Here is a 25480-nt window from a genome sequence, read left to right on the forward strand (position 1 = left end):
AAGAGTTCTAGACTCCACGCAGGAAGACCTGAGATTGAAATCGAGCCTCATCCTGGTTGGTAAGCGACCATCAGTTTCCTTTCCCGACAAAAACCTATGGTGTTGATTAGGATCGCAGTAGGACTGCTTGGATGGTGACCGATAGCGAATATGAAAATTCTCTAATGATGATGGCGGCTAACTCCAACAGAGTGCCCATTCATTCTAGGCCAAGTCGTGTCTTAGGCGCTTTCTTGACATTATCCATCTCCTTAGCCCTCACAACAACCCTGTGCTTTACAGGGGAGGAGACTGGGGCTTAGAGAAGCTAAGTAACTAGGTGAAGTCACAGAGCTGGTGTGCGGCGGAGCTGGGCTGCTTAGGGAGGTAGGTACCCCAGGAGCCCGTAGGTCAGTCACCAGGCCAGGGCAGAGAGAGGAATTACCATGCCGCCCCCACCAACACACGCACAGTCTATGAGGTCACCTGGCCACTCCCTCTCCCTCCCCTCTCTGGGAACCCCTCAAGTCCCTCTGGCTCCTCTGCCCACTTGCCACAGTTAGCTCCTTTCTAGCTCAGTTCTCTGAGGTGCTCTTCAGCCTTTGGCAATGCTGAGTGCCACCCCCCCCCCCCAACCCCAGGGGCCATTCACATGTGAACCTGAAAGACAAAGCAAAGTTCTGAGAACAAATTGCAGGAAATGAACACAGAGCCCTGCAGGCAGAGGAGGTGGGGGCAGGGGAAGAGGGAGGTCCGCTGATCTAGGAGAACAAATGGCAAATCAAAAGCCAAAGGACACAGATTTGTTGTGGACCAGGAAAGGCCACCATATGTGAGAGCTGTCATCTCCTTATGGAGGCTGCTGTAGGCCAGGCAGTCTTCGTTTCCCTTTGTCATTCCTGAAATCCTGGCCAAGGAGAGGGTCAGAACATCTCCCAGCCAGCAGTGGTGATTGGCTGGAGATGAAAGACCTCACGGGAGAGCCTGAGATGTACTTCTCATTTCAGAGGGACTAAATACCAACAAAGAAATTTCATTAAGAAGGCAGAGTTGAGGGGCACCTGGGTGGCTCAGCCATTAAGCGTCTGCCTTCGGCTCAGGTCACGATCCCAGGGTTCTGGGATCAAGCCCCGCATCGGGCTCCCTGCTCCGCGGGGAGCCTGCTTCTCCCTCTCCCACTCCCCCTGCTTGTGTTCCCTTTCTCGCTGTGTCTCTCTCTGTCAAATAAATAAATAAATCTTAAAAAAAAAAAAAAGGCAGAGTTGAGCTGGGACCTAACAAGAACATCATGCACTAGCACAGTCACCTTTGGAAAAAGTCAGAGTCTGAAAGGAGAGGGGTGGGCTTCCTAGGGATTGGGGATAGATCAAGTCTGGTTTTACATATGTTCATGCAAAATATAACATCTGCCATCTCAGGGCCTTCTCGTTGGGACATTTAGGACACAGGAAGGGGCCATGTAAATGGAGCCCCAATTTTCCACTTATTAGATTTTTTAAAGGATTTCAAATCTTTGACAAAGAACCACACAATAAACCCCTAGATTGACTACTATCTTTCTGCACGCACTTCGCCCTCCCCCTCTCATACACACGTACACACTTCTGCTCTGCCAAACCATCCAAGCATTGGTGGCAGACATGATGAAACTTAAAACCTACTTCAGCCCTCATTTCCCCAAAATAAGAACACTCTCCAACCAACCACCTGCCAGTACTGCTGGAAATCAACATTAATTCCACAGTATCATCCAAATTTCACTCTATTCTTAAATTCCCCAAAGGCCCCCGCAATGTTTTCTCCCAGCCTTGATCCAGGGTCCATTCAAGTTTCATGAATTTCCTTTGATCTCTCCCACTCAAGAACAGTCCTCCAATGTGGTGGGCAGAATAATGGCCCCCAAAGCTGTCCATTAATCCATAGAACCTGGGAGTATGTTACCTAATGTGTCTAGAGGGTCTTTGCAGACATGGTTTAGTTAAGGGCCTTGGGTTAGGGGATTTTCCTGAATTACCTAGTGGCATCACAGGGGTCCTTCTAAGAGGGAGGCAGGAGGGTCAGAGGAGACATGATGATGGAAGCAGATGTCTGAGTGTGGGAGTCAAGTATTTAAGGCAACCTTGAAAAGTGAGAAAACGTAAGGAATAGATTCTAAGAGCCCCCAGAAGGAACAGCACTGATGACACTGATTTTAGTCCTCCAGAATGTAAGCTGAGTCCTCTCCAGAACTGGGACTTCTGACCTCCAGAACTGGGAGGTAGCAAATTTGTATTGTTTAGCCCCCAAGGTCGTGGTAACTTGTCACCACAGTGATAGGTAACTAAAACATTAGAGCATCTCCAGTCTTCATGACGCTGACCTGTTCCAGATGTCCAAGGTAATTGTCCTATAGAACTTCTCGCCGTACAGATTTCAATTGATTAAACGTAAGTTAAACATCTTCACCAAGAACCCCACATGGGTGATGAGGTGTACGTCCCACTCATCTGGTCCCACGACTGGTCATGCTACACTTGGCCCTTGGTTCAGGCATTTCTATCTCCCCAGTACAAAGTCACATCCCCCTTCGGAGTTAATACACAAACTGTGGGATAAAATTGTAAGAACACGTGATTATCCTCCTCCTCACTAGCCAATTCAACAGTTTGGATGGCATGCCAAGGTTGTATAAAATGCATTCCTGAAGCCTGATAATTTTGTAGTGTAGCCATTCTGAACCTCTTGCTAATGGCATTAGAAGAAACTTTATACTTATGTAGGTGTTCAGGGGATAAAAATCAGCATTTTTGCCTGAGTGGGCAAGGACATCTGGTATACCAGGATTATGCCCTTCAAATACACTACAATGTTTTCTGAGATGCAAGACTATGGGATCTGATCACCCACAAACTGAGATGTATACACAGAAAAGGGATCTGGATGCAGATGGCTGTGTGTGTGCCTTGCATACATGTCCATCCCATGTGAAACACTGTTCCAGTCTTCAATGCTGAGCTCCTGGCACAAAAGGCATCAAGCAAGATCAAGACACCGGGAGACCAGGAGTTATGTGGCCTGCAGCTAACAGCTACAAAGGGGCCAGGGGCACAGCGGATGGCCCAGTCCCCTTCCACACCCTCTAATAAAACAGTGCTGTCCAATAGAAATAGAAAATAATGTGAGCGACCTATGTAACTTAAAATGTTCTACTCGCCACATTAAAAAAATTAAACAAGGAAAAACAAGGTGAACTTAACCTTAATATTTTATTTAAGCCAATATATTAAATATTATAACTATTCACAAAATAGTCTCATTTACATATGTAATCAACATACGAATGATTAAGGATGCATTTAATTTTTTCTTGTTCCAGGTCTTTGAAATCCAGCCTGCATTTTGTACTTGGGGCGTGTCTCTGTTTGGACCAGCTGCACTCCAAGTGCCCGGTAGCCCCTTGGGGCCCCTGGGGGCCCGGAGCTGTTACACTGGGCAGCACAGCTCCCATCTAGGACTCCCTCCATCTTATAAAGGTGCACGTCTCATATTGCTCCTCGACATTCCCAAATAGCAGTCTCCTGTCTTTTTATTCTCCCATTCCAAACCCACAGTCCCAACAGAATAAAGACGAAAAGGCTAAAGAATTCCTGACTAGGAACACCATTTGATCCTTTCCTCCCCAGGGAATAATTTGACAACTGTCCTTAACTTACAATCAGTTGAGAAAGAGAAGTGTGTGAGAGTAAAGAAGCAACCACTCAAAGTCGGAGCTTTTGGGGAACTCCAGAAATATGGAATAAGCCAGTATTTATTTTATATGAGAGAAAAGAAGAAAAACAGTTAAGAGTAAGGACTATCGGCACACGGAAACAATTAACAATTAAACATCAGTAGCCTTCAGATCCAAGGAATTTCAGGGGATTTCGTGCATGTACAAAAATATCCAGGCAATAACTGAAAGGGGCATTTGTCTTCAGCAGTTTTTTTCAGGGCTTTTACTGGAAACCAGGGAGAAAAATAAGGCTGGTCAGTCTCTACTCTTCTGAGTTTGGTTGGGGGGGCCAATCAACCATCGCCTTATACTGTACCCACATGAGGCACTTTAGCTTATCTGTGGGTTCAGGGGAGATTTCCTAGAGGAGCAAGGAGTTGGCTAGGTTTATAGTAATTTCTGTGCGGTTGGTATCATTTTGCAAATCTGGCAACTGAGTTTGGGAGACCTTAATCAGTTTGCTGAGGTTACTCAGCCAGTGAGCAGGGAAACCAGGATTTGAATACTAGGAGGAAAATGGTAAGTCGGTAGAATATCCAGGCTGTCCCATCTGTGTGACAGACACCAAGGCTCCCTAAAGATCCTTGGAGGCTGGCCTAACGCAGGTGGGCAGTGGGCCAGGGAATCTAAGGGATAGCTAACCTATACTGAGTGTTGGCTGGGGGCCAGGGCCCCTTCTCAGAACACTACACAGACTAGGTAGGCAGACAAGGCCCGACTTGACTGGGTCCCCAGCAATTCTCCAGTATTATCCCCCCTCCCTCTTTACCTCACCGTGCTCCACCACACTGGCTCCCTCCAGATGTTCCTTAAACACAACAAAGCTCAATCCCACCTCACAGCCTTTTGCACGAGCCATTCCTTCTGCCAGGGGCACCTTTCCCCCGATGTCCACAGGGCTCCCTTCCTCACTTGCCCCCTCACCTCCCTGCTCTGGCACCACTCCCTCAGTGAGACATCCCCTGACCATGCTATTTAAATTCAGGGCCAGCACTGGTGCCTGGCACACAGTGGACAACCAGAACAGACATTTTATGAAGACATGTTTGGTCAAGGACAGCACCCTGGTGCAAGGTGCCTTTTGAAGTAGGGTCCCCCAGGCCAGCCTCCAAGGCAGCTGACAGACTTGCAGTTGTTAGAGGCCCCGGGGAAGGGCGTCCCACAGGAGGACACAGCAGGCAAAGGCCCTGAGAAGAAAAAGTGCTTTGAAGAGAGTGCAAAAGCGGAGGGCTGGAGCCAAACGTGTGAGGGGGGGCAGGGGAAGCCTGAGAGGTCAGTGGGAGTCTGTGGGGAATGCAGGGGCTCTTGGGAGGCTGGAATTTACTTTGAACCACGGGAGACAGACAGGACTTTACATAGGTTTTTAACATGTTCCCTCTAGCCCTTGTTGGTAAAACAGTTAGGAACCCAACGCGAGGCCGAGGATATGGGGTGGCTTCGGCACCCACGTGTCCTTTGTGATGCTCGCGAACATTCATTGAGCTTCCTGAGCCCTCCACGTGATTGGTGGGCGGAGCCCGGCCGAAGCCCCGCCCAGAGTGCCTGGACACGCCCCCGGCCCGCCGGGAGCAAGCCCCCCGCCCCCGCAAGCCCTGGGGAGCACAGACTCAGGCAGGAAGTGGAGGAAAGTCCGAAATCCTCGCCTTTATTTCTCGGCCGGCCTCGAAGGGGGTGGGAGTGGGGAGCTTCGGGCGGGTCCTAGTGCTCTGGGGGCGGCTCCAGGTCCTCGCGGCGGGCGCCGGGGCGCTCGGGGCCAGCCTGCGGGAGCGGCGAGTCAGGCTGCCGGCCCCGGGTCCCGAGGGCGCTGGCGTCCCCGCACGCAGGCCGGCGGCTGCCTTTACTCTATCCGTCACGTCCCCCGCCGGGGCGCCCTGCTCCCCACTGATGCTTTCTCCAAGAGACTCCGAGGGCACCCCCGCCCGCCGTCTCTGCCCTCTCGCCGCATCGCCGGGCTCCCTACCTCTCCTTTGCAGGCCCCGTCCTTTGGGGTGCAATGGATTTGGGCAGGACCCTGCCCCCCGAATTTCTCCAGCTCCGCCTTCAGCCTGGAGAGCAGGGGGCGCGGAGAGGAAGAAAAGAACGAGAGTGGAGCGGCGCAGGGAGGAAGCCACCAAGATCCCGACGTAGACCTCAGACGCCAAGCGGCCGGAGCCTCCGCGAGCGGCTGGGGTGCAAGAAGCGCCGCACCCTAGAGGCCCCGCCGACCCGCTCCAGCGCCCGGCCTTCTCGGAGGGGCGGCTGGAGGCGGTGCCGGGGGAAAGTCGGCCCATTGCCCTCCTCCTTGCTCCTTCCCCTTCGCCCCTTGCTCTCTGCCCCTCTCACCCATCGTTCACCGCCCGGGCGCGCCCCGAGCTCAGTTGCAGCTCCACCTCCTCTAGCTTGGCCAGCGCCAGTTTCTCTGCGGGTGGGCGGAGCGTCATGAGCAGGGCCAGGAGCTCCAGCGGGCTAGGCCCCGCCCCCTCAGCCCCAACCCTGCACCGGGGCCCCACCTTCAGTGAGCAACTGCTCCTTGCTGCTCTGCAGGGCACATATCTCCCGGGCCAGCCGCTGCTTCAACATCTGCGAGAGAGGAGACCTGTCTGTCCGTTTGTCCTCTCAGCCCCCTTGGCAAGTCCTTACCCGAATTATGTCATTCATTCATTCATTCATTCAACTATTTATTAACTCGATGCCCAGTTCCAGCTGTGGCCTGGTGGTAGGGACCCGTCTCCTCTCCAAAAGCTCCCCACGTCTCCGTGTACACCTCTCAAATCTCATCTCTTCTCTCCCCAGCCCCCCCGCCCCCCGCCTCCTCTTGCTCTCTCAAATACCCCAGGCTGGCTTCGGCCTCAGGGCCTTTGCATTGGCCTTTCCTTCTTCCAGGAACATTTGCACCAAGACAACATTTGCACCCTTACTTTATGTCTGCGTTCAGATGTCACCTGCTCAGAGAGGCCTTCCCCACTGACATTACATGATCTACTTATTTTTTTGTTTAGAGTCTGAGTATGCCTCCCCCTGCACCCAACTATAGTGGGGACAAGCAAATACTTGGCCCCTTTGGCTCCCCACTGTCTCCTCCTGCCTGGAATGTTGATCGGACCGTGGCCTTTTCAGGGTTCGTATTTGCCACTGCAAGGGGAGCAAACTCTAGGTAAGCAGGAAGGAAGCAGGATGCTCAGCAATGGTTACTGTAACAGTCTGGGCAATAGAAGCCCGGTGTGGCAATGGGGACAATGGTAAGAGGGGGCTAAATATAAGGTAAAAGCTGAAGGGCTGAGTAGGTGGGTAAGAGGAAGAAAGGAGTCAAAAACTATCCCATGGAGTTGGGGGACCAGTGGGTAGACACTGAGCCAGTCAGTGGAGACACTGAAAGCAGGAGAGGAAGGGCTGTGGTTGGAGGCAATGAGGATGGCTCACGTGGAATTCCCAGAGGTCCTTGTGCTGGCCCATCAAATTCTCCAGCTGTTCTTCGACGTGCGACCTAGGGGCCAACAGCCAGGAATGAGAGAATGCGTGCTAGGACTGACATACAGCCTGGCTCAGTCTCGGGGATTCCTCTGGATGGCCTTTGGATCTTTGCCCAGTGCTCCCTCTACTAGGAGTCCCCTATGGGCTTTCTCCTCCAAGCTTTGGTTCCAGTAGCTCCTCTTCCAACAAACTCCCTGATGCAAGCCCCACTCCCATGCCCAACCAGCACCACACTGGGCCATGGACCCGGGGTTACCCCCAGCAGTTACCCCAGTTTTTTCTGCCTGCAATTCTCTGTGACCTGAGAGTTATGGATAGAAATTTGCTCTGTGCACTCCTGCAACATGGAGACATATGGCTGGCTGGCTGGCTGGAAAAGGATTGCATAGCTGTGTGGATGAATGGATGAATGGGTGGACAGGTGGGTAAGTGGATGACTGGAGGCCTAAATGGGCAGATGAATAAACAAATGAATGGATGGTGGAAGAGCTGGACAGCCAATAGAAGAAGATTTAGACTAACAACAGTGGGTGAAATTTATTTAATAAACTAGCAATGAATGATCAAACGAGGGAGTTAATCTCAACACCGCCAACCAAAATCAAAGATGAGCAGGGAAGTCTCTTGTCTAGCTATTCTATTTTACAGAAAGGAAAAATGAGGAGTGTGTGTCCAAGGTATATTTTCCCTAGCTTTTGCTCCCTCCTCCTTCAGGTTGGGGAGTAAGGTGGGGAAGAGTTGAGCAGGACCTCTTACTTCTGAGCTCTGCTGTCCTTCCTTTGGCAGTGCAGCTGGAGGATCCTCAGTGCCTCTGTGGGGAGAGGAACCAAGGGAGCCCTGTGTGACCTCTTGGGGAGTCAGGATTGGGTGGAAGTAATGGGCCCCACATCATATCGCACATTGGAGGGCACCTGGAGGCCTTTAGTGTCTACTTCGAGTCAGGTGGCAGCTAAGGGAAAGGTCTGAGCAGAGAGGGAAGCACCCTGACTCAGGTCTCAATGGGATTACTCTAGCTGTTCTGAGAATTGTGGGCTTTTGTGGGTAAAATGGGGTAGAACAATGAAGACAGAAGAGCGGATAAATACCTTGCTTTTTGCTCAAGACCTCCTCTAGGTGCGCTTTCTCTCCATTCACTGGAAAACACAGGGACACTTTGAGCCTCCAGAGGCCAGATCCTGTGCCCTCATTGCAACTTCATGCAAAGGCTTATCAAAGCTACAGCAGGTAGGGCACAGTGCCAGGGCAGGGTATCTTCTTGCCACCTGCAAACCCATCCCCCGCTGAGGACCATCCTGATCCAGCACCTCCCCCCCAGTGTCCAAATTCTCTGTAAGTGCCAGAGGAGTGAAGACCCTGCAGAATGCACAGGGTTTATACCAATGGGAGAGATGACTAGAAATAAATATACTACATCAAGTGTTAATACAGGCTGTGAAGAAACAAATAAAGCCGGGGAGTGGGAGTGACAGAGGGAAGGCGGTAGTCCATAGTTAGATGGGGCCGCCAAGGTAGTTCTGTTAGACTGAAGTTTGGGCTGAGAGCTCAAAGGTGACTTGAGATAGCGAAAGGCAATTGGTATTATACAGATAAGAGTATTGCAGATGGTGGGAACAGCCCATGCCAAGGCTCTGAGGTGTGCAGAGAACATCGGCAGTGCTCATAAGATCTGTGGGTCCCTCTTTTGGTTCTACTTACAGGAGTCCAATTCCTTATGCAGGGTCTCCCAGAGAGCTTGGGCTTCTCCCAGTTCCTCACTGGATTTCTTCTTTGCTGGGCCAAAAAAGAGGACACTGTGTGAGTGCAGCCTCTAACCTGGCTACTCTCTTGCACACTGTGACACTGCACACTCATCTTTCAACAACCTGGAGGTGCCTGGATTCTATAGATGAGGAAGTGGGGGCATTCAAAGTCCAGGTTCTTCCTGGCTAGCTAGGAAGTCTAGGTCCTGGAGTTTACCTTGCTGAAGCTCATTAATCCGGTTAATCAGGTCTTCATTCTGTGGCGCCAGGCTTCCCTCTGCAGAACGAAAGAAAGACTGAGCCAGAGAAGACAGGTGCCTGGCTGTCTAAGGCAGATAGAGATGGGTGGGGGTTGGTACAGTGTCTCTGATACTAGCAATGAAAACACACTTATTGAGTTCCTGCTGGGTGTTGGGCTCTGTAAGAGGCCCTTGCAGGGTTTGTATTCTGCATGGGTGAGATAGACATTGAAAGAAGATATATGCCATCAATGTGGGTGCTCTCTTTGGAGAACTATCTCTAACTTCTCCCAGTACCAATTTGAGGGCTCTGTATGAAGATGACTTCCTCCTCATCCCTCTCTGGCTTCAAGGTCAGCAGCACAGAGTTGGGGCAAAAGTTTCCCAACCCTTGCTGGGTCTCACTACCAACTCCTGACACTCTGGAGTGCTGGAGTTGATAAACTCAAGCTCTTGGTCTTCCGAGACCACGAACTTCCAGCTCCTGAAACTTCTAGGAGAGTGAATGCTCTCCAAGGTGCTGATTATGACTTAACACGAGGGTCTTCATTTTACTGGAGACAGTCATGATCACTCTGCATTTCCAGTCCTGTGATTTCTCTACCTAATTTTAGCCTAGGCAGCAGCTCCAATGCAGGTGGCCATGGGGAGCAGGAGCGTGCTGGGCTGGAGGAAGGAGAGGTTCTCTTTTATTTGGAACAGACCAAACAGACCAATGGGTCATAGCATTTTAGTTGCAGATGGCCTGGGCTGGGGGGTCGAACTTCAAACCCAGCCAGCACTCTACCCCAGCCCTGATGTAGGCTGGCTCCTAGGCCCCCTCAACAAGTGAAGCAAGGTGCAGTCATTTGCATTGCCATTTGCCATCTGTATATAAAAAGGGAGGACAAAGAATACACACCCAGGAATTTTTTTTTTTTAATCTCTGGAAAAATACCTAAGAATTTTAAAAATAGTTGCTGCTAGCCCTTGAGCTAGGGACATGGATGGCAGGTGTGTGTGTGTTTGTAAGAGAGTAGGGTTTTCCATTCCCTTATACTTCTTGATTTTTGAAGCTGTACTTTTGGTTCAAAGAATTAAATTGAACAAGAGGAAGAATGTGTAATGGGTAATTTTCCAGGGATGTGAGCTGAGGGGGCTGGGTTGGAACCACATCTGCCTGCCTCAAAACCCCAGGCTGAGCCTCAGACACAAAGAGACGGCATGACCTTTCTGCAGCTTTTTCACCATTGCCAGCAGGTCTTCAGTCATCTTCAAAGACTTGGTCTGCCCTGGGGACATGAAAACCAGAATTACAGGATGGAGGAAAGGTCCAGGCCTATCTGGGGAAGGGAGAGAGAAAGGCGCAGTGAGTTCTGTGGAAGCCCTAGGCTGGAACTGAGGACAGGCTGGGGGGGCAAGCTTCCAGCCAGAGCAGGGCTCCTGCAAGACCCTGTCCCTTGCCCCCGAGCTTTCTGATGTGTGCTGGATGAATCAGGACTCCTAATGGTCAGCTTCTCCTAAGAGGTCAAAGGACACCCCAGGCATTCCCTTAATGAAATGAAACAGCACTTTCACTGCTGCTGCTTAAAATCAGTATGAAGTTCTAACTGATGCAGTAGGGCAGAAAGATGGCATATGAATTTTTAAAGAAATCATTATAGGTCACAATTTGCAAATTCTTAAAGGACTAATGGGTGTAGGAAATGGAAGACAACCAGATATTATGAGCCTCCTCACGAAAGAACACACCACCACTTATGAAGGATTCTTGCCAAAAACCAAACCAAACCAAACCAAAACAACCCAGGAATCTTACCAGGTTTCTATACCTAAATACCAACTCAGAAGAAATAAAAGGGTCAGAGAAACATGTTAAGTGACACCATGGGGATGCAGATGCTGGAAAACACCACAGGGCAATTTGGTTTCTTCAACAAATAAAATGCAAAGGAAAAAAAAAAAAAGAGGGAGAGGGGAAACTCTATTGATTAAAAGAAACTTGACACGTATATCATTCAAATGTGAGGAAAAGACCTTATTTGGATCCTGATTCAAAGATACTTTTCACCATAGATACTTCTACATGTATTTAACATGAGCCTGTGTTCTTTTAAAATTGTAACAGCAACAACAACAAAACCCACAGGAAAAATGTTAACATCTTAAACTCTTGAAATCAATGATAAAAGGTCAAAGTCCAGTGACCCACTCCTCTCCAAGGAACACTGGGCAGAGAAAATGAAAGGCAGCTCACAAAACGCATATGATAGTCCCAAGGTAAAGGAAGAGATGCTTACTCACAGTTAACAGTGCAAAATTCCTCCTCCTCAGACCCTAACTTCCTCACTTCCCCTTCAGAGACCACTAGTGTTACAAGCTACCTGTTGTGTAGTTGGAGATAATTAAATTCACAAGTCCACTCATGCCATTTAAGTGGTGTTGTGTCATAAATGGTGCTCTACATCTTATTTTTCATTTGACTGTGTATCCAGTGATCTTTTTATTCTTTTCAGTGGCTTCATAATGGTCCACTGAAAGGATAGACCATAATTTAAGAGAAGTCGCCTACTCATAGATCTTCAGGTTGTTTCCCTTCTTTTGCTTTTAAAAACAATGCCACAAAAAAAAAAAACAAAACAAAAAAAAACAATGCCACAGTGACCATCTGTATTAGTTTTCTTGGGCTGCCATAACAAAGTACCACAAAATGGGTCTTCCTTTTAGAGAACTATCTCTAACTTCTTTCAGTCCCAACTTCAGGGCTCTGTATGGAGATGACTTCCAGTCATCTGGAAGACTCTGCATTTCCAGTCCTGTGATTTCTCTACCTAATTTTAGCCTAGGCAGCAGCTCCAATGCAGGTGGCCATGGGGGGAAGGAGCACGCCAGGCTGGAGGAAGGAGAGGTTCTCTTTTATTTGGAACAGACCAAACAGACCAATGGGTCATAGTATTTTAGTTGCAGATGGCCTGGACTGGGGGTTGAACCTCAAACCCAGCCAGCACTCTGCCCCAGCCCTGATATAGGCTGGCTCTTCACCTGGCATTCTGTGTATTTCTCTATGCGCAAGTTTCCCTCTCCTTGTAGGGATACCAGTCATTGGATTAGGGCCCATCCTAATCCAGGATGACTTCATCTTACCTAGTTATACCTACACAGACCCTATTTCCAAATAAGACCACATTTTTAGGTTTTGATAGACATAAATTTTGGGAGGGACACAATTCAACAAGAAAACCATCCCTATACATTCTTTTTGTGCATGCATGGGAGTATATTTACTGGATAAATTCCTACTAGGCCATCTGGTGGATCAAAGAGCAGGTGTTATTACCAAATTTGACTGGTTTTATGAAATTGCTCTCCACTTGTTTCAAGCAGGCCCGTAAAACATTCCTTCCCCGTTTTCTTTAGCAGTCAACTATGTTTTCCAACTTCTTCATTTGTGCCAATCTGACAGGCAAAATCAGTATTACGTTTCAACCTTTTTGGTAGTAAATACCAAAAATATTACTCAAATCCTCTAGATCAGAAATTCCATATCTAGGAATCTATCTCAAGGAAATAAATGATGGTGGGCAAGTTGTTCATTATTTCTAATCTTAAAAAACTGAAGCAACCTAAAGATATTTTAGTTAATTATAGCACATTCATAGGATGAAATCTTTTGTAGCCATTAAAAATCATGTTGTAGGGATGCCTGGGTGATGCAGTCGGTTAAGCTTCTAACTCTTGGTTTCGGCTCGGGTCTTGATCTCAGGGTCATGAAATCAAGCTCCATGTTGAGTTCCACACTTAATGCAGAGCCTGCTTGAGACTTTCTCTCCTTCCTTCCCACCCCCACCACACCCCTACCCACTCTCTCAAATAAGTAAATAAATAAGTCTTTAAAAAAAAAATCATGTTGTAAATTTAAGTTTTGCTAAAATGTTTGGTGGTATGGTGTTTTGGTGGTATATTCACTTTCTTTACATGTCTTGTCTCAAATCATTTACAAATTAGTATGCATTAAGTCAATTTTGCATTTGAATTTTTAACTAATAAACAAAAGTAGAAAAACATGGACGAAAAAGTAACAGCTTCCTCTCAGGAACAACCCCTTCTTCAGTGGGTCACTTCCCTTCCCAAAGGTAACTACTGCCAACAGTTTGGTGAACACACTCAGATCTTTTAGTAAAATGTATTTCATGTATTGCTTTTTTACTTTCTTATCCCCCAAAACATTCAAACACTACAAAATATGTGAAGTCAAAAATGAAACCTCCCCTTCTCTTGTTGGCCCTAAATCTTCCTGCCTTTCTCCAATATAATCCATACTAACGGATATGTCTCCTCCTGAGACTTTTTAATTTCCACAATACTCTTTTAATATTTGGAAATGAAACAAAAAAATTAAAGCTACTTTATTAACAAGGGCGAGTATTTACAATTATTTTCTTTGTAGTATTCCATATGAAAATTTCCAAATACACATGAAAATAGAGAGGACACCTGATGAGCTCGATTATGCATATTGTTAAGATCTGACAGCCATTAATATTCATCCATATTTGCTTCAGCTGTTTTTCCTATGCTGCGGTATTTTCAAGCAAGCCCTATGCTTTATGATATTTCATCCCCAGATATTTCATTAAGAGTCTCAACTACTTGAGTCCATTTTCTTAGATAACTCCAATCCTGTCCTTACACTAAGATTAACAATCATCATGTAGTATCATCCAGTGCCCAGACAAGACAAATGTGATTTCTCAATTGTCCCTTGTTTTTCACAGCTGGTTTTTGTAATCATTTCTGCAAAAGCTCCATCTGTATTTTTCCTCTCCATTTCTAGTCCAAATCATGAGTGATCAGTAAATCTCTTAAATAACCCAACTAACATCTTGATAAAAATTTCTGAGAAATCCATATTACGAAACAGTCTGTACAGCATGAGTCCTTTTTAACATTTTATTTTGAAATAATTTCAAATGTGCATAAAAGTGGTAGAAAAAGGCCACAGTGCTCCTATTTGCCTTTGTATTAGATTTCTCATTTGTGAGCATTTCTGTACCATATGTTGCAGGCATCATGGCCCATTATTCCTTAATATTCCAGTGTATATTTCTTAAATAAAAGAGGACTCTGCCAGGTAACCACAGTATAACCATCAAAACTGAGATGTTAATATTGATCAGTATTAATATATGATCCTTGGATGCCATTCAAAATTTCCCCCTTTCTCTATTTTAAAATCATATAGCACTACATTTTCCTGAAAGAAACATAAAACAACAACAAAAAAAATCACAAAAATGCCTCCACCTTTGCACACTCCTAAAAACCTAAGTCCCTTGTTGAGAGTCATTAGTTAGGCCTATAGCCTTCAGACACTGTGCAATATGCCTTAGGGCTCTAGTTGACACTGCCCCCTTTTTATTTTTTTAAATCCCAACTTGCTTTTCTCTCATAAAAGTATGATCACCTTTGAAGCTCATTCTGTGTCAATAAACCATAATCTTACTTTTAAAAAATTAATTTTTAATTATCTTGTTTTCTTACTGCTTAAAAAAATGTCCACCACACAGGCGTTCCACAATAGGCATGGACATATCTAAATCTAGACATTTCCCTGATTGCTCCTCGTGTTTTGCTTCCATCAACAACACTCCAATGATCCTTCATGGCCCACACATCTGCACATTTTATGATTACCAAGCATGGTGACTAAAGATATGGAATAGCATTTTAGATGCTAAAAATATTCCACCAAACTGTTTCTAGCAAAGCCTTTACTGGTCAGTTTTGAGTGAGGCAAAAGAGAGCCTGTTTCCCCACAGAGTAATCAGAACTAGATTTATCCCTCTCTTTTTAAAGCCATTTTCAATGGGCTAGAAATGATACTTAACATGTTCAATTTTCTCCTTTGCTGGTGAAGTTCATCAGAACCTCAATTTGGACTAATTTGAAAGCTTGATACGAAAATAGTTTTTAGCACAGCTGCTACTATTTTAAGTGCTATAGTAAGTGCTTAATAAATGAGATCTATTTGCATCTGTCTACCTTCTGACTGTCCTTTGTTGAAGGCCCTTGATGTATAGCCCTAACCTAAGAGAGCTCTTCCAGTTAGTTACTATTTATACAATTAAAAAAAAAATTTACTGAGCACCTACTATATGCCAAGCAGGCATTGTTTTAGGTGCTGGAGAAATAACAATAAACCAGTGAACCATCATAATTATTGTTGGTGTCTGCATAGATAGATCTGGAAAGATGCAGTCCAAATGTTATTATTAATACAGTAGTTTAAAGAGTATGCAGGAAGGGGAACAAAGATAGATCAAAGGAGGGCAGAAAGTCCAGAGCTGTTGAAACAAGAGTGGTGGGTACATGGGCCTTCACCATATTATTTGCCGTACTTTGGTACATTCCAAAAATGTCTACAATTAAAAAAAAAAAAGAGTTAGTGGCATAGCGGTGGATCACATAATTGGGAGGGTTTCTTCTTCCGGCTACGCGGTAATTTCTAATTATCCTTAGAGCAATCCCCTCCCCCTCACTGGGGGGGGGGGGTGTCATTATTGACAAAGTGCCCCAAGGAAGGGAGCCATCCATGGGAGAGGTCACTCTCATTCAGACTTAAGAGTCCGTGTGAAATGTGATATGGGCGGGGTGTGAAATGATACTGGGGAATTACTGTTGCTTTTCCTCGGTGCGGCAGGAGCAGAGTGGTTTGTGTGACATCCATCCCCGCTTTTTGTCTGAAGAGATGCATATTGAAATAGTCTATTGTTTCTTCGAAACACTTAAACCAATATACCCGATAAAGCTGAGTTAATCTAGACGATAAGAATATGCATGTTATTTTTCTCCCCTTTGGTGAACAGTTTTTTGTTTTTATAAAAAGCTTAAATTAATTTTTTTAGTACACTATTAATATTTTATTACTGTAACGGGACAAGGCTCCCTCCCGTCTGCCCTGGCCAGGGAGAGGCTGGCTCGCCCTCCCTACCTTCAGCTTCCTCAGCCTCCTTGACGACTTCGGGGGCCTCCATTTTCAAAGGCTCCAACTTGCCTGCCATTTTCCAACGTGGGGTTTGCGCTTGCGTGCACCTTGGATGACAATTGGTCAAAAAAAACCAAAAAAACAACGCGAGGGACACAGGCTCTGCAGCGCGCATGCGTGTACTGCGCGTCTGCTCGTCAGTCCACCGGGCTGGAGGAGCAGTGAGAGTTCGGCTCTAGCCAGGCACGGACGCGGGCCCCTGAACGACAGTTAGCGCGCATGCCAAACCTCGCGTCCCCCAACTCCAGTGTAGGGGAACGGGCACAACTGGGTCTTGGTGGGTTGAGGAGGGAGTGCTGTGCACACACACATGAACTCTAGGGAAGCCTTGCCCTCTCTGGGTTGCCGTGTGGTGCAGGTTGTGGAAGTCCGAGACAAATATACATGAGCTGTTCAGTGGTACCCAGGAGTTCGAGTCCCCTTTCGTTCACAAATCCTCGCGTAACAGCCTATGCGAGGTTTTCTGCGCTTGACAAATGAGTTCAATGAGCCTTAGAAGCCGAGTGCACCTCCCATGCAGGATGTCTGGATCTCAGCCACCTGTAAGTCAGGTGTTCTGCCCTGGAGGCCACCTCACCGATAGCAGCAGCAGCCAACGTTGATGGGGGCCACTTTGGCCCAGGTAAAGATGAAGTACATGATGGGCAAAGGAATGTCCTTGTGGCAATTGATTTTAGGTCTTTTATGTACTGTTTCTTTCTTAAAGCCTTTCATGAAGGCTGGCCATGCATTCCCGATTCCAGAGCCTCTGTGGACCACCCAAAGGGACCTTGGCCAACCCTAGACACTTAGGGATGAGAGCCCATCAAGGAGGCAGACTCCCGATGCAGGACAGAAAGTGTGGTGCCCAGGACTGGAGGAAACAGCCCCTGACAGAGGAGTATCATCCAAGTGATAGAGGTGAGGCAGAGGGGCCAAAGGATTTCCCCAGAGGTGGAGGAGCATGACCGGGCCGGGGAAGCAGCCTTTCCTCTGTCCCTCCTGCCCCTTTTCCAGGGTAGAGACAGAAGGTAAAAACCAAAGGTGGTGTTTCTCAGCACTGCCCAATCTGAGAACTCCGCCTCTCAAGGTCCAGGGAACAAGCCGTTATGGGAAGGTTGGTCTGTAGAGGCAGCTGGGGCTGCTGGGGGTGTGGAGTACTTGGGTGGGTAACGAATGAAGAGTCGATCCTCCTCTTTCTTCACCCAGCGCAGGAGTTTGGTCACTACCAAGATGGCACCTGCCTTTGTCACCAGGGGGCTGAGACAGGTATAGAGTTCAAATTTGGAAGTCACCTGCAGGTTTGAGAGGAGACACAGTCAGGCCAGAGCTGACCATGCCCAGTCCTGTCCACCCCACCCGAGCCCCATGCCTGTCTCTTATTTGGAAAACCCATCTGGCAAGAGTTCCCACCGGGTGCTACCTGGTCACTGGGCTAAAATTGGTAAACTAATACTGTGTCACGGTGGGCCAGGGGTTTTCAGTAGGGCCAAGGAATCAGCTGATCTAGTGGCTTCAACTGGGTAACGCTGGCTGTGTGTGTGTGTGTGTGTGTGTGTGTGTATGTGTGTGTTCATACTCCCTAGATCTCAGTTTGCTCATCTGTGGACTGGGGAAAACAACAATGCTTAACATTTACTGAGCAGTTGTCATATACAAGGTTCTGTTCTCAGCTCCACATTCCTGTTTTCATCCTTTGTAGCCTGGGCAATTTAATCCTTATACCAACCAGAGGCCTAACCTGACCAGGTCACTATACCTTTCTGTATCACCTCTCTCACTGCTCTCCCCCTCGCTCACTCTGTTCCGGGCCACTCTAACCTCTCCCTGCTATTCCTCAAACATACAGGTTCTGTCTCACCTCACAGCATTTGCACAGTCCTTTCCCTCTCCCTCCAGATACCCACATAGCCCACCACCTCCCCCTTAGATGCCATCTCTCCAGTGAGTCATCCCCTGACAACCCAATTTAAAATCCTGGGCCTACCATATCTTGGTTTTGAAATGCCATTTTCCACCAAAAGGAACAAGGGCTCCTTGGACAAATGGCTGATTCCAGGACTGGCACAGAGAAAGTACATGATGAGCCTGGAACGTTGTGTGCCAGAAAACAGGAATGCTCAGACAGCGATAGAGACGTATAAAAAAAAGACACAGGGCCCAGCGCAGCTAAATTGAGATAGTTTGAGCACCAAAATAAATGACAGAAAAGGCTTGTAGCCCACTGACTTAAAGAAAAATCCATGAGACAATATTGCTATAAAATTAAAAATTCAACAAATAAACAGGGGGAGGAAAAGTTCTTCCATATAGTAGCAGAATCCCAACCAATAAATGTAGAAGGGATGACGGAGTTCAAAAATCACCACGTGGCAAACACTAGAGTAGTAACTGTTGCAGACAAGAATCATTAATGGCTATTAAAATCACGGGATGAAAGTGTGATGGAGAACAGAAACCTGACATAATCCCCACAAGATACTTACTAATTATAAAGGGGGAAAACACTAACTTTGTAGTGGAGAAATCTGGGAGACAGCACCTTAACCAAGTGATCTAAGTTACATCAACAGTGGGACAAATGACACTGTGGATCTCCTGATCAGGTGCAGAGAAGGGCGTATCACTCACTCTTGGGATATTCTTGCCCAAAATGCATGACCTTAATTCAGTCATGATAAAATATTAGAAAACCGCAAGTTGAGGGACATCCTACAAACTAGCTGGTACTCTTTAAAAGTGTCAAGGACATGCAAAAAAAACTGAGAAAGGATTCTAGAATCACTGAGACTAAGGAGATAACAATAAATAAACCAACATAAGATCCTGGACTGGATTCGGGACCAGTAGAAGGACATTAGTGGGCCAACTGGTGAGGTCTGAATGAAGTCTGTGGATTAGATGTTGTTGTATTGGTATTAATTTCCTGATTTTAATAAGCTCCTGTGGTTAACATCTGGAGAAACTAGGTGAAGAACCTATTTACAGTAATTATTTGTACTATTTTGCAGCTTCTTTGTAAGTCTAAAATTGCTTGGAAATGGAAGTTAAAAAAATTTAAAAATAATAAAATCCTCAGGTGAGAACAGTGCCTCACACCCAATAAGCATACAATAAATGATTTAATACATGTCTGCCAAATGGCAGAGCCTGAGGGAAGGTGCCATTTCCAATGGGGTCACCTTGGTCAAACTCCCTGAATGGCTGACCCTTAATCGACCCATGGGAATGAGGAGAGGAGCCCTGAAGACCCCAGGGAAGGAAACCCCAGGTAGAAAGCACAGCCCGGGACCAAGCCTGTAGTGTTCAAGAGTACTGGGGACTCCCAGAGCGAAAATTGAACTGGTAGACACATGGGCAGGGCTACTGAGAAAATAAAGGGCATGCTGATGGTTGTTAATGGGACCTCTTCCAAGTCAGAGACACTGTACTGGTAGCTAATGCGGGAACAAGGAAAAGAACAGTGGTACGGGAGGGTTGTAGACCATGCAATCCTTAGGGTTTCAAAGACACCCGTGTAACGGTAGGAACAGGGATGCAGGCAGAGGCATGGTCAGAGGCAACAGAGTGGAGGAAAAGGGGGCTTCAAGTCAGGAATGAACTCTTCCAGACCCCTAGCCGACTCACCCAGGCCAGCAGCGTCTCCCGCTCAGCCACGTGGTAAATGAGGCGCAGGGGCCTGGAGGGGCTGTGGAGGCGCGCATGCAGTCGGTGGTAGAGGTCGGACAGGCGCTGCCGCTCCTGCTCTCTGCTGTACGGTGCCTCCAGCTCAGGGCTGCCAGGATGGAGGGAGGAGAGGCCAAGGGCAATCAGAGGCTTGCTTGGCTGGCCTGTCTCCCCTCAGTCTAGGGAGTTCAATTAAATGAGGGAGCCCAGCCGCCCCCATTAGACTTGAGGTTTTTCAGTGGCTGGAGGCCCAGCTGGCCCAGCGACTGGGGGGGTTCCATGCGTACTGGGGCCCTCTTCTTCATCAGAATGAGGGACTCCTTGAGGCTGGTGGTTAAGCCTCCCTCAGTGGACAGACACCCATTTGATTCCATCCTCCTGGGGAATGCCTGGCTCTCTCCCACCTCATGGCTATGAGACGCTGAACTTTTTAGCTAGATAAGGCCTCCTGCCCAGCCAACTGCCCACAGGGTCCGGGCCTACCTGGTAAACTGAGGCAGCTGCCGGTGATGGTCGGGGATATCGAGCGGCTTATAGAGGAAGTGTCGGAGGCCGGGCGCCCCCACAGCCTGCACGCTGTAGGCGGGAGCACTGGTTGCTGGGGCGCTCGAGAAGCTGGCAGCCTCCCCCAGGGCCCGCATGGCACCAAGGCTGTGCATGCCCTCCTCCAGCAGGCGCCTGCAGGTGGCCATGTCATGGAAGGCCTCGGGGTCGGTGCCAAGCAGCAGCAGGCAGACCGGCATGGCGTCCAGGCGCGCCACGTAAGCGTAGAAGAAACCATCGGGGTTGAATCGGGGCAGGCACACAGGTGCCCACGCCTCCCCCGCCGCAAAGGCCGGCGCCCCCACCCAGTCGAGCAGCAACTGCAGGTCGGCTGGGTCCAGCCGGCACTCGGCTAACACAGTCCGCTCCTGAGCCGCCGTCACCAGCCGGCCTCCGATCGCCAGCAGCGAGAGGGCCAGGCCAGGCGCCGTGCACCGCCGGAGCAGCGCACCCAGTGCTTCCCGCAGTGGGCGAGCCAGAGGCACGCAGCGCACGGCGCCCAGCAGCAGGGCCCCGGGGTCCCGCTCCACGCTGTCCAGGAGCCGGTCTAGGGTGCGCTCCGAACCCGCCAGCAGGCGGCGGAGGTCGTAGTTCTGCTTGCGCGCGAAGATGCGGGCCACACTTGCACGCGTGAGCGTGCTCACGATCTGCGCATGCACGGCTAGCAGCTCCCCCCGTAGCTGGGCTGCTGACTGAGGAGTCCTTGACACGGCCACCAGCAGCAGTGGGCCCTGCTGTAGGAACACCAGCTTGTGGTCCTCTGGGGGAGGGAAGAGGGGGCAGGGGGTAGAGATGGGTCAGCTGCCACCGGAGGGCTCAGGCGGGGCTCTTCTGCTCTGTCCCTGAACACACGCATTCCTGGCCCGAGCTCACATGGTCACTCTGTGGCACACTTGCACGAGGATAAGGACAACTGGGGGGAGTTTGGGTTATTTGTAGAGACATGATGGGATGGTCACGGAATCAGGTTAGACACACAGCATGGATCAGTGGAAGACAGAGCAAGTACTGACACGGAAACCCAGAGACACCCAACTCAGCCAGAGAGCCCCCAAAGTCACGGAAGTATCCAGCCAGTGACTCAGGTCCAGGTGAGTTAATCACTCAGAACCCAGCAGGCCAAACAGACGGACAACAGACAGATGCCTAGCCGGCCATCCATATACCCAGAGGGCTGCGTGGATAGTCTCCCAGCCGACCGGCTGGCCAGCCAGCCATTTTCCTGGCCACCATCCCCTGCTCCCTCCACTCCCTCACCCCCACCTCTGCTCACCAGCGTAGATGGCGCGGATGGCATCCCCTGCACTCTGTACGAAGGACACGAGGGCTGTCATCACGCCCATGGTCGTCGACAGTGCCTCCACGCTGCCATACCTGGAGTAGATGGGCTTGCCTGCCTCGCTCAGCACAAACACGTGCTTTCGCTTGCTGCGCCAGTCGTCATCACTGGGATCCCCACCCTGGCCCCCAGAGCCACTCTCGGGGCCACCCATGGGACTGTCCTCGGAGGTCACAGGATCCCAAAGCCCACAGGTGCATGACAGGGCCTCTGACTGGGGCAGTGGTGACAGCAGGCCGGGTGGCTGATCCTTCGTCTCGGATTCTGAAAGGGAACTCCTGGTGGGTCATTCTGGCTGTGGACTCCCCTTAACCCCATGTGCCCAGGGACTTACCAAATTCTCTACCAGCCCCCCAATGACCCGTGATACTGACACAGACCTCCAGGTGTCCCTTCCACCCCTCAATGACCTCCACATGATCCCCCTAAAACCCCAACAATCCAGTCTCTCACTGTCCTTATGGAACCCTCTATGTCCCTAGAGCTTATTTACTCTCCTGTCAATAACTGCCACTTCCAAGTCTTCAAAGCACCCTATTGCTTCTGAATGACCATTATTATCCTCATCTTCAATGATCCACCATTAACACCTCTGACCCCTCATGTATTCTCCTAGTATCTACTCACCCCTCATTGGCCATCATGACATCCACTAATATCTCTACAGTCTCTCATTTAAATCCTTCCCCCTGCCCCACCCCTCCCTAATCCCTTACTTATTCTCATGGATGTTCACTGATCCCTAATGACCTCATTGACTCTCCTCATCACCACATATATTTTTGGTGATAACCACTAATTCTTCCAATGACTGCCATGACTATCCACTAGCACCCATATCTTTAAGCCTCTCCTAACCCCCTATTTATGCCCACTGCTTTTCACTAGCATTCTAGTTATTCCATTAATATCACTAATACCTGGGTCTCCAGTTACCTCCAGTGACTGCCCTGACACACAATCTATTTTACCTCATGTGCACTCCATCCCCACCATAACCACCATGAACCCCTACTAACATCCAAGACTTCAAATAACCTCCCCTGACCCTCTTTTATTTCATTCTCCCTTCTCCCCAATGACTACTATTAATTTCCACTAATATCCAGGATTTCAGTGACTTCCTCCGACTTCCTTGACCTCCTTTTATTCTCATTGATAATCCACTCCACTCCTTACAATACCCACCAAGGGGCACCTAGATGGCTCAGTTGTTAAGCATCTGCCTTTGGCTCAGGTCATGATCCCAGGGTCCTGGGATCGAGCCCCACATCGGGCTCCCTGCTCAGTGGGAAGCCTGCTTCTCCCTCTCCCACTCCCCCTGCTTGTGTTCCCTCCCTGTCTTTCTGTCAAATAAAATCTTTAAAAAAAAATACCCACCATAATTACACTAACACATAGGACTATGATAATGTTGTCCACCGCCCTTCCTCATGACCATAATTAACAATCAGCAATTAAACCCACAACTTCACTGCCCTCTACTGATTCCTTTGACACCTCTCCCATTTATTCCAGTCAATGTCCACTGATCCTCCAATGATAACCATTATTTCAGCAACTTTCCCATAAAATCCCAATGACCTCATATTCCCTCATTCTCTGATTGACATTCACCGATCCCCCATGTTGTCCTCCCAATTACCCTCCCAATACCTGCCATTAGTTGCCAATAATTCCCAAATTCTCAAAGACCCCCCCCCACCCACCATTTATTCTCCGTGATGTCCACTCATCCTTCCCGATGATGCTACTAACATTGACTCATTCCCAGGTGGTCAATGAGCATTGTTTCCCCAATGACTCCCATTGAGTCTCCATCAAATAACTTTACACATCCACTAAGTCTTCAAAGACCCTCCTACTGGTCCTCTGACTCTCCACATAATCTCACTGATGTCCACTGCCTCTTCACCAATGACCACCCTTAACATCTAATTTTTGGTTCCTTAAAGACTGCCACCAACAACTCACCACTGACTCCTCAATGATGTAAACACTGAATGTGCATTGGTTGCCACTGATCCCCGCCCGTTCCCACCTCCATGACTTATTAAGACCCTAGCCCCCAAAGACACTGACTTCTAAATAGTTTCCTTTTGACTGTATTAAATTTCTTTTGGTCATTCATTGACCTAAACATCCTAAATCCCCAATACCCTTCGTTGACCCCAACTGATCTGATTCCTCAAAGACCTGAACTCAGATCTAAGTCCCCGGTGAACATCCATTTGACACCCACTGATTTCCTTTTCATTCCTCAATGCTTTGAACTACACTGTGTGTCCACCATGGCCTCCTACTGATCCTGCTGTGGTTTAAACCACTTTCCTGAGTCCCAAAAGATTCCTCACTTGTCCCCCTCTGACCTCCCCCAACAATGACACCCTCTAGGTATTCTTTCCAAGACCCTAGTGAGGGGAAGACATACCTGTTTTCTCCAGGTCCCCGTCTCCAGGATCCGGCGGGTCCTCGTGAACCCCTCCATCCTCTCCAGCCTCCTCACTGGGGAACCGAGTGTCCCCCAAGTCCTCAGCGTCCCCAGGGCCTGGGGCTGTAGTGTCTCCTCCAGCCTCCATCTGCACATCCCTGTGGGGCAAAGGAATTGAGGGTGACAGGCAGCAAAAGAAACTTCTTAAAAGCCTCTACTGAGCCTGGCCCCCTTGGACACATTCCGACTGCTCGTTTCCCCTCGGGTTTCAACAGGATGAGACAAGCAAAAACATGACCAACTACTTGCACCCTCCAACATTTCCCGAAAAGGGAGGTTCTAATGAGCTTCAGCGGATAAAGAGACATAAACACCTGTATTAACCCCGTATCCCAACTGGCCGGGTACCATCACTTCCCGAGCTGCGGTAGCATCACACTTCCGGGTGCGGCTGCCGTCGTGCCACACTTCCGGGTACGACGCCGCTCTGAAGACACTTCCGGCTGCGGAGCTTTATTCGCTCTCCGCCGCGCCGGAGCCCTGTCTCCCGCCGCCCACTGGTGTCCCCTCACCGTTGAGATGACGCGCGCCACTCCCGGATTTACGTCGGTCTGGCTGGGGGCCCGGTGAGCCGCTTATGCACTCCTCTCACCGCCCTAGCTCGCAAGGCTAACACAGGCGAGCCGGGCAGCTTCCCTTAGAGCCAGCTGTCGGCGTGACGGGGGCGCGGCTCGCGTTCAGCCAGTCCGGGGTCGGAGGGCCTCCCTTATGGCCCAATCAAGAGAAGCCGGCTCTCCTCCAGCGGTTCCGCACCCGCTCTGGCCGCGCCGTAGCTCCACCAGTACGGTGCGCTGCATTACGATTGCACCCGCCCATCTTGACTGACATATCCCCGGACCCAATCGAAGGCTCGAGGACTTTCACAGCCTCGGTCATGATGGATACCAATGTCCGACCAAATAGGCGTGCTCCCCAGAATTGAGGCAACTTCACTTTCCCTAATCCACCTGAAAAGGCGAAGGGTGGAATGGAGTAGTGTGTGCCGAGAGGAAATGCTTGATGGACAGTCCCCGCTTCCAATCGGAGCGCTGTGCGCAGCCTGGTCAACCTATGGGGCTCGGTTGCTAAAGAAGCGAGAGGCGGGCTTCTCAGAAGTAAGAAGTATTCGTGTGTCTCTCTGTAGTCAGACAAATGGCTCGACAGCCTCTGGAAAAAGGGAAGCTTGCTCATGGAGAGGCGGGGAGTGAGCTTACGAAGGCGATGTGCAGGCTGCCCAGGGTTTGCCCAGATCCGCGGAAGGCCGCGTAGACCTCATTTCCGAAACACAGCTCTGCGGGCGC

At 49.0% G+C, this 25480-nt stretch overlaps 2 protein-coding genes across 6 annotated transcripts; both read right to left on the reverse strand.

Moving 5' to 3' along the window:
• Window positions 1-5355: 5355 nt before the first annotated feature.
• Window positions 5356-16331, reverse strand: SYCE1L (synaptonemal complex central element protein 1 like). 4 transcript variants are annotated; one of them, XM_027618092.2, is made up of 11 exons: window positions 16129-16331; window positions 10367-10480; window positions 9137-9196; window positions 8876-8950; window positions 8266-8313; window positions 7937-7991; window positions 7130-7193; window positions 6220-6289; window positions 6053-6128; window positions 5691-5775; window positions 5356-5488 (listed from the first exon to the last, which is right to left on the reverse strand). In XM_027618092.2, exons 1-11 carry the CDS (start codon window positions 16295-16297, stop codon window positions 5429-5431), a joined length of 876 nt encoding a protein of 291 aa, XP_027473893.1. In that variant the 5' UTR covers window positions 16298-16331; the 3' UTR covers window positions 5356-5428. The 4 variants fall into 4 exon arrangements, with proteins under 4 accessions (XP_027473893.1, XP_027473894.1, XP_027473892.1 ...); XM_027618093.2 differs by having other exon boundaries at window positions 5356-5775; window positions 10367-10429; XM_027618091.2 differs by having other exon boundaries at window positions 5356-5775.
• On the reverse strand, window positions 13024-24735 carry MON1B (MON1 homolog B, secretory trafficking associated). Of its 2 annotated transcripts, none has more exons than XM_027618089.2 (6): window positions 24713-24735; window positions 24141-24298; window positions 21644-21973; window positions 20311-21130; window positions 19789-19936; window positions 13024-17456 (listed from the first exon to the last, which is right to left on the reverse strand). In XM_027618089.2, exons 2-6 carry the CDS (start codon window positions 24286-24288, stop codon window positions 17247-17249), a joined length of 1656 nt encoding a protein of 551 aa, XP_027473890.1. In that variant the 5' UTR covers window positions 24289-24298; window positions 24713-24735; the 3' UTR covers window positions 13024-17246. The 2 variants fall into 2 exon arrangements, with proteins under 2 accessions (XP_027473890.1, XP_027473891.1); XM_027618090.2 differs by lacking the exon at window positions 24713-24735 and adding an exon at window positions 24515-24671 and having other exon boundaries at window positions 13025-17456.
• Window positions 24736-25480: the final 745 nt, after the last annotated feature.

The sequence above is a fragment of the Zalophus californianus genome, chromosome 17 (genome assembly GCF_009762305.2).
Source record: "Zalophus californianus isolate mZalCal1 chromosome 17, mZalCal1.pri.v2, whole genome shotgun sequence".
In the NCBI taxonomy this organism is placed as follows: Eukaryota; Metazoa; Chordata; class Mammalia; order Carnivora; family Otariidae; genus Zalophus; species Zalophus californianus.